The sequence below is a fragment of the Strix aluco genome, chromosome 1 (genome assembly GCF_031877795.1).
Source record: "Strix aluco isolate bStrAlu1 chromosome 1, bStrAlu1.hap1, whole genome shotgun sequence".
NCBI classification, from domain to species: Eukaryota; Metazoa; Chordata; class Aves; order Strigiformes; family Strigidae; genus Strix; species Strix aluco.
This window is the reverse complement of record NC_133931.1, coordinates 171,609,208-171,624,379: the sequence shown is the minus strand read 5'-3', so window position 1 is coordinate 171,624,379 and position 15,172 is coordinate 171,609,208. Positions and strand designations below refer to the sequence as shown.

Below are 15,172 nucleotides of genomic sequence, written 5' to 3'. Positions count from 1 at the left end.
GTCATGTTACAGTTGTCCACATGAGAAATACAGCAACAGTAGCTAGGCAAGCACTCTCCACTTACGACAAAGGGAGAAAGGTGTTACATTACCCTGCGCAGCCATGAAGTCATCTGGTTTGAAAGAGAACTGAAAACCTTTGGTTTCTGAGGCTGACAGCTAAGAATAGCCCTCAGCTAGAGAAATTCAAGTGTAAAAGCACTAAATTTCTGTGTTTTCTGACTACACCTCTGCACTAATGTAGGAACTTATTTCAGCAGCTGAGCATGAACTTGGTTTATACCAAGGGTCTTTCTATCAATGCTGTATTGGGTCTGGCTGAGCCAGAATTGGTTTTCCCCTGTAGCAGCCCTCATGGTGCTGTGTTTTATGCTGGGAGCTGGCAGGGTGTTGATAGCACACTGGTGGTGTGGCTACTGCTGAGTAGTGCTTACACAGCACCAAGGCTCTTTCTGACATTTCCCCCCCAGTGGGATGGGGTGGGCAAGATCTTGGGAGGGGACACAACCAGGACAGCTGACCCCAACTGACCAAAGGGATATTCCAGACCATATGACGTCTGCTCGGTATAAAGCTGGGAGAAAGGAGGAAGGGGGTGGGGTCACCCTTGGTCCTCCGAGGCAACCACTACACGTATGGGAGCCCTGCTTCCTGAGAAGGCCCGACATCGCCTGTTCATGGGAAGTAGAGAATAAATCTGTTTTCTTTTTTTTGCTTCCGCGCGCGGACCTTTGCTTCACTTTGCTTATATTAAAACTGCTGTTGTTTTACCCACAAGGGTTGTTTTGTTTTCCTATCTTATTTTCTTTCCCTTCTTTGCCCTATTGAGAAAAAAAGGGGAAAGGGGGGGAAGTGATAGAGCGACTTGGTGGGTACCTGGCATTTAGCCAAGGTCAAACCACCACAAATGCACAGGTTGCATTTCCTCTGAAAGACGCCTCTCAAATCTAGCCTTACTGTAATCTATCCTTCACTGAAACTGGCAGTTCCCTGAGCTAAAAGCAGGAGCTACACAACTCATGAACAGCAGCCAAAGTGCCTCAACTCACACCCTGTGTACCCCACGCAGAGTGGGGAGACACAACAGCTGATGGCTTACGATATATGCTACGGGGAGCAGCAAGGCTTTATGCTATAGCAGTAGTTGCACATTGCACACAGAAGATGGAGGGAGCGGGATGCCCCAAGACAGCGGGAGAGCCGTAAAGACTGCAACCGTGACAAGGGAACAGCACTTGAGCGATGCCCTGCAAGGACTTCAGGTCTCCAGCATGGCTGCAAACAGGAAAGTCAATACACTCCCTACGCAGTTGCTTTTCTACAAAGCTGATAAAATGCAAGAGCTCTGCCAGCATTATGGTCCCAGTGTGTTTGATGCTGTAAGAAAGCAGAGGAGAAAATAGATTCCCTGTTCTGATCAGCTCAGAACATGAGACCAGAACTGTAACATTAACAGAGAGGCTGCAAAGACAGCAGAGTGTTATGAATATGAACAAAACAATACGAAACCATTTCTTATCATCCAATTCAGACATGATCACTCAGAATGTAGCTGACATGTCCGTGGCTGCCTGGAGCCTGAGATAAAATTTACTGGACCTCTTGAAAAATATATTGAGACCAAAGAAATCTCTAGTGCAGTCAGAGTGAAAGAACAGCCTCAGTATTAAATCCTCAGACTCCAAATCATGTTGTGAAGAAGAAAAATGCAAATACAAATAAACATTCCTGGACTCGTGACTGGTCATTACACATGTAGAAATCACAATGAACAGTCATCACCTTTGGATTCAGCAGATCGCAGATATGTGAAGTGCAGCTGATACAAAATATTTAGGACAATACAGTACCATCAACTCCCAAACATTCTCAATGCAGTCACAATAAAGTAGGGATCTTGTAAACGCTACTGTTTAAATATTGCTTGGCAGACAAGCATTTGCATCAGTTCTCATTGTCACAACTGGGTATCCAACGACAGATGAAGGAAGTGGTAAAGGAAAAGCTGGATGAAAGGTTGTAAATACAAACCATAATTCAAGTTGAACATATCTGTAACCACTTCTGTTCATCAGCCACAAAAGTTTCACGGTGCACGGAGTTATGAGGCTGTGCCTACAGATGTGTTCGCACAGCCAGACTGTGGAATAATTGAAGGAATTCTCGTTTTGGGAGGGAGGACATTATGTAGAGAAAAGATGCAAGAAAAAGGGAAGAAAAAAGTGACATTCATGGAAGAATAGCAATAACAAGAGGAGGAATACCAATACTGATGAACAAATTGGAAGAGGTCCTTTAACACAGTGCCTGCTAACAAAACCTCTCAATTCACTATCTGAGCCTAAGGAGACGTACAGGGGGCTGAGGAGCTGATATCAGGATACCTACAGGAAATGTCTGTATCTGGCCAGTCCTACACTACCTCGCTGAAATGATAGCTTAGACCAACATCAGAAAGTACTTAACAGCATTTCTAATATTTTGACAAAGAAAACCGCAGAAACCAGCCAGACACAAAGAAAAGACAATGAAATATCAACCAAAATAAGTCTCCCACCTGTGACGACAAGTTTGAAGGTCAGTTTCTGGCCAGCAGCCTCGCAGGTGTACTCCCCAGCATCTTTCTTCTCCACCTGACCCACCACCAGACGACGCGATTTGCCCTGAGACTCCACCTTGAACTTCTTGCTCGAGGTGATCAGTTTCCCCTCCTTGTACCATTTCACGTCGGTCTTCTCCTGGGCCACCTCACAGCTCAGCGTGGCATCCTCTGTCAGTGCAGCTTTCACCTCTTTCTTCACCTTGTCCTTGTTGATAAATGCATCCTCTGCTTCTGTGGGGTGGGAGAGGAAATTTAAGAGTCACACGCGTGTTCACGCTGCCCAAAATGTTCACAACCAAAGGCAAAATTCTGCTTACAAGAACTTCCCACAGCCCTGTCATTTTGGAATGGTCCCACCCACAGCTAAGATACAATCAGACAGGACATGGCCCTCCGTACAGCCTGAGGACAACACATCAGATATTTCTGTGCAAAATGAACCAATGCCCCAGGAGTTCAGGTTCTTCCCATCCCCATGGATCCACAAGAAATCTGACTTCTTGTTCCTTAATGCAATGAACATCTAAGAACCCAAACCTATCCACCACTGGGACTCCAGTGTAAGCCTTGCCCACTCTGGGTACTTCTGGAGCACAATTCCAGACCTGTTTTCCTACACACCTGGGAGCTGACCCCACCTTTAGACCTATAAATCACAACAGCATGTGCAAGCCTTAGTTCTTCTTGACTGGGAAACCAGAAAACCACACGGACTGCTGAGTGGGATTCATCTCACAGATCACAACAACTAGCTATAGGCATCTGTGTGACAGTGGGTGCATGCAAGCTGGTTGTCTGATCTCCCTCACTACTCAGGGAAGATCTAGGCTGCACAGATCCTGGAGCCTAGAGAGTGATTCATTTTGCTCTGTAGTAAAGGGAATTCATGGACCTTTCTGCAACGAGAACAAACATGTCTCCCACCTCTGACAACAAGCTTGAAGGTCAGTTTCTGGCCAGCAGCCTCGCAGGTGTACTCCCCAGCATCTTTCTTCTCCACCTGACCCACCACCAGACGACGCGATTTGCCCTGAGACTCCACCTTGAACTTCTTGCTCGAGGTGATCAGTTTCCCCTCCTTGTACCATTTCACGTCGGTCTTCTCCTGGGCCACCTCACAGCTCAGCGAGGCGTTTTCTGATAGTGCAGCTTTCACCTCCTTCTGGACCTTGTCCTTGTTTGTAAACACATCTTCTGTCTCTGTAAGAAAGACACAATAGTCACACATAGATTTTTGCTGTTATCTGCTCCAGTGCTTCACAAAGTTTTCCCTATTTCAGTATACTTGCCCCTGACAGGTAGTATCATGATGGCACATTAAGGCAATAAAGCACCTTCATCTCTCTTTTGCTGATAAGAGGTGAATAGGTGTATGGAAACTCCAGCATAATGTTAAAAATCTCACAAACTGAGCACAGATTTGAACCTGTGATTTAGAGCGCCAACATGCACTGACTGACATCTCCTCTCTGTTCTCTCTCTTTCTCTGCCTATTTCTCTTCAAGCTTCAGTGAATCAGAAAGGAACAGCCCTCATCTCCTCATACTCAGGAACCATTCCTCTTTTTCTGCCTATTTGGGTCACTCAAATTCAGTCTTTCTCCATCTAATCAGAGCTCTTCAAACACCTCTCCTTTCCCTTTTATCTATCCCTGCAAGTCTGCTATGGCCTCACACTATGACTCTGCAGGAGTTCTTCTGCAGACACATCAGCTAATTGTGATAGGTGCAGAAGTTATCATCTTTGTCCATCATTTTTTGTCGTTACAACTAATCATGGATGCAAAAGTGTGTGTATAAAATGTTGATTTGACAGTTGGCCAAAAATCAAGCCTTACAGCTGAAATATTTCACCTCAGGGAGATTGTGAGTTGATCCTCTGAATGTAAGATACCACCCAGAATGGAATATGCCTTTATCTTTGGCATTTCTAGCTTTTTCTCACCTCTGACTTTGACTTGGAATGTTGTTCTGTCATCCTTCATCTCACAGGTATATTTCCCTTGGTCTTGCTGTGTCACCTTCTTGATGATGAGCTTGCGGTGTGTCCCCTGGGAGATGACTGTTGTCCTCTGGTCCTGTTTCACCTCAATTTCATTCTTCTTCCATACCACAGCTCCACTTGCAGCTGACACCTCACACGCCAGCTCAAGGTTTTCAGAAGGGCTGACTGATATTTCTGGAGTTGTTTTGGGCTTGTTGACAAAAATAACAGCTTCATCTGGAAAGAAAAAGAGAAAGCAGTTTATGCCTTGATTCAGGCTTATCAGCACAAAGTTGAGATACAGTTATTACCGATCATTCTTTCATTGCTAGTCACACTTGGGTGATCAAGTTTCACCTCTGGAGGTGCAGTTGTACGTATGTGTGCATGGTACTATTGCAATGTAGCTATGACAGAGTCTTAAGTTACAGCGATAAACCATGGTTATGAGTTGGAAAAGTCCCTTCTGAGCTACAGCAGCATTATCTCTACTGAGGAACTCATTATTCAAGTTTTAAATCATCCACAGAGTTAGTACATAATGGTCTTCAGTTTGGGAGCTGGGTATTGATGAATTCTTTATACCATATCAGCCTATTAGGTCTATATTGTGGCATTAACACCAGCCTTATTAAGTTCTACATAGATGTGGATCTATGCCTACCTGTATTCATAACCAAAACCCACCTAACTGATGTGCATCCATATTCTGCATCCTTTTCAGAAGTCAGGCATGAAAGCTCTTACAGAGCGCAGACGCGGTGGTTTCTTTTACCAGAGTTGTATGTGCACAGAGCCTTGAGCAGAACCTGGCCCAGCATCATGAGACCATAAAAGCCTGACGTGTGCTTTAATTCCCAGCTCCTGTCTCATCACACACAATAAAGTCGATGCCTCACTTTCTGACAGATGGTGCAAACTCCTTCTCTGATCTTCAGATGATTGCTTTCAGTTACAGTGCAATCACATTTGTCTCTCCTGCATCCTTCTGGATCTTTTAAATCAAGTTGAGATGCCCTCAAGTTGTTGTCACTTTAATCACCACTCCTTGTTTCTTATTTCAAGCAAGCTCTAGGGAATATGTATTGATGCCTGAGTAAGCAAACAGCTTTGAAATGATCTAAGTCTCAGAAAATCTTGTTAGAAGTGCTGAGGAGCCTTTAAGTATTTCTGAGCCCATTCCTGCAGCCCCATGTTCACAATATCAGTCCCACTGGACTAATTCTTCCCCAGACCAGATCAGGGTACATATGGGATAAGCTCGTTGATAAGATATCCTCCAACTTCAAGAGGACTAAGTTAATATATGAGCCAACAGCGTCACGTCTTTCTGCTGAAAATGATCTTCACAGTAGAGTACTCACAATTCATAAAGCTCAAGCTGTAGAGGTTCCTGCTCTAGAGAAGGGCAACAAAGCTGGTGCAGGGTCTGGAGCACAGGTCTGATGGGGAGCGGCTGAGGGAACTGGGGGGGTTTAGTCTGGAGAAGAGGAGGCTGAGGGGAGACCTCATGGCCCTCTCCAACTCCCTGAAAGGAGGGTGCAGAGAGGGGGGATGAGTCTCTTGAGCCAAGTAATAAGTGATAGGACAAGAGGGAATGGCCTCAAGTTGTGCCAGGGAAGGTTTAGACTGGATATTAGGAAGCATTTCTTTACAGAATGGGTTGTTAGACGTTGGAATGGGCTGCCCAGGGAGGTGGTGGAGTCCCCATCCCTGGAGGGGTTGAAGAGGCAGGCTGACATAGCACTTAGGGATATGGTGTAGTTGGGAACTGTCAGTGCTAGGTTAACGGTTGGACTAGATGATCTTCAAGGTCCTTTCCAACCAAGATGATTCTGTGATTCTGTGCTTCGATACCTCAGCTCAGAATGGTGGCCACACGTATGAGCTGTGCATGCACACATGCACACACACTGCCTGTGTCATGTATCCAGAAACAGTACAGCATTTTCATCAACTTGGGTTTTTTGCAAGTGTATTTGTAAGAGTGAAGGCAACTCGGTGGAGACAGGCACCTTGTGTGTAACATGTGAGAAAAGCTGTTCAACACACCCTGTCCCTAAGCTAACGAGCAATATTTGATGAGCATGTTAGGTATTTCATATCCTTCATTCCATCAAGGCAGCCCTTGCCTGAAGAACAAGATGATGGCTGTCAGTTATAACCAACCTTAGCTTGGTATTGCATTTCTTCGAGCAGCAACTGTTGCTTTTAGTCACTGAGTACCACAAGGACAATTGCTATGCTACAACCATGCCAGGCACATCTGTGACATCAGAGAACAGATATTTCATTAAAAATTGTAATCATTAGGACTGATCTATTCTTAAAAAATTAGATAATCCCTCCAGAATCCTGCTGTTCAAGATTATTGGGGTAACTCATTACCATAAAGACAGATTACTTCCCTGCCCTAAGACCATGCCCTGGCTGTACAATGCTGCTTCTTAGCACTCTGGAAAATTTTTATGGTGACATGTGAAACAAGGTGGAAAGGGCCCTATCTAAGGTTTTGTTAACAGGTTGTAACTCAGTCCTTGTTCATCGAAACGTTCGTGGGGATACACAGTTGTTTAGCAGATGTCAGTTTGCTTTGCCCGAGCCATGGGGTGTTTTGTCGTAGGTGTTTACAGGTGAGTTTCACCTAACCTGCACATGGTCATCAAAAAGTTAGGATCCAGTCTCAGGTAATCATAGAGGCTTCCTCTGTACTTGATGTTCAGACAAAGGCAGCTCCAGAATACTTTTTAAATCCATCTTAGATAGCTCTTATCAGACAGTATAAATCAAATTATATAAATTGTCCTTTGGGGGTCAGTTCAGACAGAGCCTGGTTGGCTCTTTTAGACCAATTTTTCAATGGGTAAAGTCAGGGGCTCTGAATTACACTCAAAGTGAAATTGCATAATGTTGGATTCTCAACCAAAGAGAACTGGAGGCGAGATGCAGAGTGAATACCTGAGCAAACACCAGCTGTAAACTGGAAGCAATCCCTCTAGCTCAGCAAAACCTGTGGCAACCCCTTAAGAACAGTACTGTGATAGATTAATCAGCTTTGCTGAGTTTTTAGTTAGCTGATGGACAGCATCATAGTAACATGGCGCTTAGGGATAGCAATTTGACACAGCGCTTGGGGATATGGTGTAGTTGGGATCTGTCAGTGCTGGGTTAACGGTTGGACTAGATGATCTTCAAGGTCCCTTCTAACCGAGATGATTCTGTGATTCTGTGATATGGATGTACTGTTACAGGTCACAAGCATTTGGTTGTTACTTCTCTTGAATTGCATTGTACTGCGGTACGTAATCACGCCATGAGAAGGTTTCAGTAGAGTTTCAAATTATAATTTAGAAGCAGATTAAAAATTAGGCTCTAGACATAAGCCAGAAAACCACTTTTAGAAGAAAGGTACCCACCCGGCTATGCAAATTGAATCAGCTGAATTTCACAGATATTGAATTTCACAGATAAATTCTTGTGTCATTTTACACTCTGGCTCCATCCTGGACTGGAACGCATCAATGACAAGCATTTTCTTCTGAGCTTGACCTGACAGCCACGTGCTTTAGCATGTGCTTTATGCTGATGGGCATGTGCCATGGACTGATAGCTTCACTTACAGTACTGCAGAGAGATGTCTCAGAGATCACAGTGGCCTTGGGAACAGCAGGAGATGCTTAACTCTCAAAATCAGGAGTTTAACTTGTCAAAGAAGGACACAGGAATTTCATAGTAAGAATTTAGGACCTCGGTCAGGAGGTTCAAAGACAATGTAAATGCTGAGCTAGAAGAATAAAAGCCAGATGTGGTGCTCAGCCTATTCAACCAGCATGGTGTTTGAGTCATGACTCCAACCCTAGTAAAAGCTTGTGTTGACTTGAATATATAACAACATCGTTATATTATTCTCCCATATTGTGGATTTGCATAAGGACCACAGTAAGGGTCAGAGTCTCTGAAATAGCGCTGTGCAATCTTGGCCCAAAAATCTGGGAATTTACAAAGCAAGACAAGTATAATGAACAAAGTCCTGAGTTTCTAAGACAGACTCTGACCCCATACTTGCATCATGAACGTACCTGAGACTTTTAAATCAAAAATAAGAGTGTCATCTCCAATTTTGCATGTGTATGTTCCTTCATCTTCTTTCATCACAGCTGAGGCCACAAGCTTATGCAGTTTTCCTTTATCTTCCATGGTGAATTTCTTGCTGGCTGTGATTTCTTTGCCATCTTTGTACCACTTAACCATGACGTTGGCCTCAGAGGTCTCAGAAACAAATTCAGCCCGTTTTCCAGCAATGGCCCTGATAACTCCTCCACTTTTCTCTTTGTTTATGAAGTTTGCAAGTGCTGAAACAAAATACAGACACACAACGCTAGTAAAGAATTGTGTGGACATCAGTAAATATGTATGCTTACATCTACATTAGGTATTCATTCATTATAAGACCAAAAATGTACGTTTAATTATGGATCATTAGATTCTAATGCAGAAGAAGCCAAATTTCCAGCCTTCATAAACCATATACCTGATTATCACATGTCTAAAAACCAGAGCATATATACAGCACAGGAGGCTGAGTCAAGGGGAGAGGAAGCCCCAGGCAAAATATCTGAGAGAGGTGAGAAGAGAAATGAAATAAGCAAACTAGAGGGAAAGCAATGAGGGTTATTCAATCATTGTATTGTAACCACTTGGCAAATAAACCGACTCCAAAAGAGGTTAAAATGTAATCTACAGAAATCAAATTATATTATATTAAAAATCTATACAGATATCATATAGGACTGAAATGAAAAGAAATTTCTTCCTGGAAATTAACTGGGGCATAAAAGATAAACAATAAATCTGGCACCATATTAACATGCAGTGAAATAATTGAGTCACCAATTGCCTCAAAGCAAAGATTCAAAAACCTACCAATATCCTAGCTAAAAATGAGAGCCTAAAACCACACCCTCATCTTTAGATAATGGAATTAATTTTCAAACATCTTCTTAACGTATTATTTTAAAACGACACCCACAATCAAGTCACTTTGTTGGGACTGTGCAGTCAAAGTTACTAAAATCAAAGACTTGATTATACATGTGTTTTCCTTAATTTCAAGAAAATGTTTGCACAATACAAATTAATAACTCTGCAGAAAGTCTGGCAAAAACAGTTATTAGCTTTCATTGCTGATACTGTAACAAGCAGTTACAGTCCATGGTCTAGACCTAAGTGTGATTCTCTCAGACTTTTGCTCCCAAGGTGTTATTATCAGGGCTACAACCTGGTGCAACACATGGGGGTTCTCCTTTAGCTCAGAGGCCCTACCCACAAGGATGGGTTTGGCATTTAGTTTCCTTGCTTTTAAGCACATTCGATTTCTCCAAGCCTGTGGTAGTGCTTTTAATTACAGACAAATATTTGGTAGGGAACCAACATTCACCGACTTGTACAGCAGCGGAGTCTGGAGACCTAAAAATGAAGAGTGAATTGACTGGCCAAGCAGTACACAGGTAAGAAAGGGAAAAAAAAAAAAAAACAAACAGTCCCAAATCTCCCGCAATCTAAGACTAAGAAAGACCTAATGAGAAAATAAGCAGTGAAAGGAAAGGGAAGGACGTGACAGTGCAGTCAAGGACCTCTCTAGCTATGGTCCTCAAGGGACTCTATTCAATCACCAGCTTCTGGAAGGGACAGGAGTTTGCATTTGACCTCTCCAGGTCCCTATCAGTCCTGTTTTCTAGGGTTTACTAAGTCTGATTATTAGAAGCAATACCTACGGGTAAAGAAGTCATACCAGAAGCATTTAAACCAGGGAAAACCTTTTTTTACTGTTTTTTCTTGGAAGCTCTCTTTCCGCTTGTTTCTCTAATGACTCATAACTGTGGAGCTTTCCTTTCAGTAGGACAACACTACAGTCATAGAATCTCAGAATCACAGAATGGTTTGGGTTGGAAGGGACCTTAAAGCTCATCCAGTTTCAACCCCCTGCCATGGGCAGGGACACCTTCCACTAGCCCAGGTTGCCCAAAGCCCCGTCCAACCTGGCCTTGAACCCTTCCAGGGAGGGGGCAGCCACAGCTGCTCTGGGCAACCTGTGCCAGGGCATCAGCACCCTCACAGGGAAGAATTTCTTCCTTACATCTAATCTAAATCTCCCCTCTTCCAGCTTAAAACTGTTATACCTCGTCCTATCTCTACACCCCCTGATCAAGAGTCCCTCCCCACCTTTCCTGTAGCCCCTTTCAGTCCTGGGAGGCCGCTCTAAGGTCTCCCCAGAGCCTTCTCTTCTCCAGCTGAACACCCCCAACTCTCTCAGCCTGTCCTCACAGGGGGGTGCTCCAGCCCCCCGAGCATCTTCATGGCCTCCTCTGGACCCGCTTGAGCAGGTCCGTGTCTTTTCACTCTACCCAACCACCTACTCCCATGAAGTCTGCAGGGGCCAAACACTGCTGAGACCTCTACTTCTCCACCAGCATTACTGGAATTCAGGCCACAGGTTAAAAGTTTTGGGAGGAAGAAGAGGGAGATGGGTTCATTCATGCACCTTTTACTTCCTCAGAAAACTAGAGTGAAAAATACAACCACAGTAGTCTGAGGGAGACTTCTCAGATGACCAATTTCAATGCTGGAGGTCATGTGTCAGATGATGCCTGGCACATGAAGTCTCATGGCATTGGAGAGACTGCAGTGATAAATGGCAAAGTGCATTTTCTAGTGGGGTTCTTTTGGGCAGGAGGCCCAGTGAGTGACACACCTCTGGCTGCAGCTCGGCACAGTGGCCTCTCGGCAACCATGTGATGCCCACGTGCCAGACACAGCTGACCTGCTCATCAAATGATTCACCAGCTAGCTGTGTCTGATTTACAGGAGGAACAGATAAAAGGTGGTGATGCTAAAAGGTAAAATACTGGGACAGCATTTGTGGCCCTCATCCTACAAGGATGAGATGTATCCAAGCTGGTTCTCTGAATCAAGCTACAAACAGCAGATGTTTAAGTTACAGCTTGTCAACACAGATTTTAAAATAATAGCATTGATTACTCCTTTGATAGTCACATTACAGTGAAAAGCATATGGAAACGTCCATCAGCTAATTCAATTAAATCTGTGGGTAGACCTGCCAGCTTGGAAAATGACATTAAAGAAACAGAAAGAGAGAAAAAAAAACAAAATTAAGAGCAGCTGCCAAATATAGACAGCAGTTCCTCCATAAATTTAGTCACATTTTTGAATATTTTTTTCAGCTCTGAGTTTGCTCTTTAAGAACAACCAAGCAAGTATGTTGTCAAATGCAAAACACACACATTGCTCTGGGGCTTTGCCTTTTCTACAGAGACCAAGAAGGACAAGAAGCCAGCAGAACATGATGATGAAGCACCTCATACTCAGTGTAGAAGCAGTGTGATCATTGCTGGAAAGAAGGTGAGGAGTGAGTTATGGGACAGAACATGGAAATCAAATGGCTTTACAAAGTGAACTTGACAGTTCAAAGCAAAACAGCTACTGAACTCACCCAGATGATATCTAACAACAGGCTACACTGTCCTGGAGTCAGGTTGTATACTCTGAACCTCAGCAGACATCTAGATGATACCCATGAGGACCGGTCTAGGGATGCATTGGGGCTTTTCAGCCAAAACCTGATCCCATTCAAGGCCGAGGAAACTCTCCTATGATCGAGTTCATAAAAGCTTTCACAGATGGGAAGGTCTGCAAGAGGGAGGCTTAATGCTCTTGGTTTCAGGGTAAAGGTTCAAGACTCCATGTCTTGCTCTGGAAGTGGATGCGCCCACCAGCTAGGTAATAGGCAATCAGGGAGGAAGGGGCTGCCATGAAAGCAAGAACAGCCAATCAACAGGGCAGCTGTTAAACAGGACTGGTTCAAATCTAACAAGCAGGAAACCTTAAAAGAAATTATATTTTGCTGTTTGTTCTATACAGCCTTCTATCTGAATACTTGCAAATAGCAGTAAATCCAGCCATCCAATGTGCCCTGGAAAGGTCTGTTCTTATTCAGCAGGGTATTGACAGAAGAAAAAAAAAAAAAAACAAAACAACACAACAAATAAATGATGAAAAAATCCCACAATGCCAAGATCTTGGGCCATCAGAACTTTAATCAGAGCTGAAGTAGCTCTTCAGTGACTTGTCTGATATCACATAGCAAGTATAGGGCAGACATGGGATGATGTGCATTATATCCTGCCCCTGTGGCTGAATTTCTTCATCACAAGAGCACCTTTTCACTACCCATTATTCAATCTCATGAAATAACACCAAGTTCCCGTGGAATACCAAGACATCAATTTGAGTGAAAGCACAGCTCTTACCACTGAGACAGTGTTAAATCTTTTATTCACTCTCAAATTCTCCTACTACAGACCCTGCCAAGGCTAGATGTTGATGGAGAGTTACCACAGCTCCCTGCACTGCCTCTGGAGCACTTCCTTTCTGTCCCTTGATGACTCTATTGGCTTAGGGCAGGAACAGGCCATTAATGCAAAGCAGCCAAGACAATCACGTACCTTTCACTGAAAGCTGAAAGAACATTTTATCCCCATCACAGACACACTCATAAACTCCAGCATCCTCTGCTGCAGTGTTGTGAATTTTCAGGATGTGCCTCTTCCCCGCAGTTTGAAGTTCATATTTTTCACTGGCCTTGAGCTCTTTCCCATCCTTCATCCACTTCACAGTAGCTTCTGTGTCTGAAAGCTCAGCCTGAAGCTTGGTTTCTTCCCGCACCCAAGCAGAGACTTTTTCTATTTCTCTGCTCTTGTTGGTAAATATCACTGCAGCACCTGCCAGAAAAAAAGGCTTTGTTATTTCAACTTACATGGAAATAACATGTCCCTGATTCGAGTCTGCTGTAGACTGTAAGATCTCTGAAAAAATATTAGGTCTTGTTCCTGCCCTCACACTCATGTCAATACTGAGCATTTTTTTCCAGTTCAGGAGACATGATCTGTTTTTACTGTCAGAATCACTAAGAAAAAAAAAAAAAAAAAAAAAAAAAAAAAAGCACATCTTTCTACTGATTAATAATACTTTAAACATGCTTCTGCAGAGGTTTTCACCCAAAGTCAAACACATCCTTCCAGAATGAATGTCTATTTATTACCTTTTGCCATGCAACATGGGTAGATACAGATGTTATCAACATTTCATAGAGGAAAGCTGGAGCACCCAACTCTCAATGCTAAATCGAGTTACATGATACTAACTTGTACATCATACACATCTGTGGTAGATTAAAAAATCTCCAAGAAGAAACCTTTGTTAGTAATAAATGCTCCTTTACTTTTGAAAGACTCTACTATAGTTAGAAAACCTAGCCAAAGCTGGAGCTGAAATTACTGGCTTAAGGTGACTCAATGGTAGATGTGGTGACAGAATCCACTGACCAATGGTTGTGAACTACAGGAATTTACTAGCTGATGTTAAGCAGTCTAGTTCAGAGACCAACCAGCTGGCTAGATTGACTCACTCTGAACTTCGTGCTATCATGGTGAGGTCATTACCAGGACCCACGTTAGTTCATATGATGCATTTTCAGGTACTTCCTACAGACCAGGCATCAGTGAAAGCCTCTGGCCCCAGTTCTAATGGTCAGGTCAGAGCAACTGCCTCTTGACTGGAAGAAGAAAGGACAGTGATGAAAAAAAAATACCTTTCACTCTCATCTTGGTGCTGGTGTCAACATTTTTGGCAACAAATTTTACTTCTGCTCCATTGTCGTTCTTAGTGACATTCTTTATGATTAGGGTATGAGTAGTTTGGGTTCTCTTAATGATGTAGGTCTCACTTTCCTGTAAGACTTTACCATTAAGGTACCAAGTGCCGGGACATGTTGTCGTAAGGTCAAGAGTAAACAGGGCATCCCCTCCAGGTACAGCTTCAACAGTTGTTAGGGGGGTTTTCACAGCCAGGACCGGTCCTAGGGAAGAAGAACGTCACGTATCTCTGAGACCAAAGGACACAAGACCACTACACTGGAGAACAGTTCTTCCCAAGAACAAAGTTCTCGGGGTAAACAAGACATGAGAATAAAACCTTGCAGCCTTATACAATTTGCATGCACTGAAGGCAATGCACGGTTGGTCAACAGGAATTGATTTCTACAGCTGCAGGTAACTGACCTCTGGCATTAGGGTAAGTGCTGTTTCACAAGGAAAGAACAGCAAGCATATTTTACTGGGTTTTTTTCCCCTAAGAAGATTAAAGGCATAACAAGCCTGAAACACCTAGGTTCCCCAACAAGGGTGCTTTTTATTTAATCACCAGCATTATTCTTAGATTTCAGAAGGATCCTAAGGAGGCCACCCAGCCTTCTAGTCACTTCTAGATATTCTAGGAAAACACGGGCATGTTCAGACAGCTAGGGAAAAGGATGACACAATAACAAAACACAGATTGATCAAAGTCTGTGCAGATATTTTCCAGTGCAGTGAATCAAAGGAAGAAGCAATCCTGTTGCACACAATAATTCTATGGGCACACTGTCACCCTAGAAATAAAGTCAAAACCCCATATTTCTCCTAGTAACTCTAAGATTAAAGAGAGACTGACTGGCACTTGGCTTTCATGACT

General features: G+C 43.4%; 1 protein-coding gene across 6 annotated transcripts in view; it reads right to left on the bottom strand.

Annotated features, from left to right (window-relative positions):
• OBSCN (obscurin, cytoskeletal calmodulin and titin-interacting RhoGEF) overlaps positions 1-15,172 on the bottom strand; it is a 195,739-nt gene that overhangs the window by 154,613 nt on the left and 25,954 nt on the right. For all 6 annotated transcript variants that reach the window (XM_074845565.1, XM_074845521.1, XM_074845530.1 and 3 more), the window contains exons 6-11: positions 14,253-14,519; positions 13,108-13,383; positions 8,665-8,937; positions 4,547-4,822; positions 3,527-3,802; positions 2,558-2,833 (exon numbers count right to left, since the gene is read on the bottom strand). In XM_074845565.1, the coding sequence (XP_074701666.1) occupies positions 2,558-2,833; positions 3,527-3,802; positions 4,547-4,822; positions 8,665-8,937; positions 13,108-13,383; positions 14,253-14,519 (1,644 nt within the window). The remainder of the gene's footprint in view (positions 1-2,557; positions 2,834-3,526; positions 3,803-4,546; positions 4,823-8,664; positions 8,938-13,107; positions 13,384-14,252; positions 14,520-15,172) is intronic.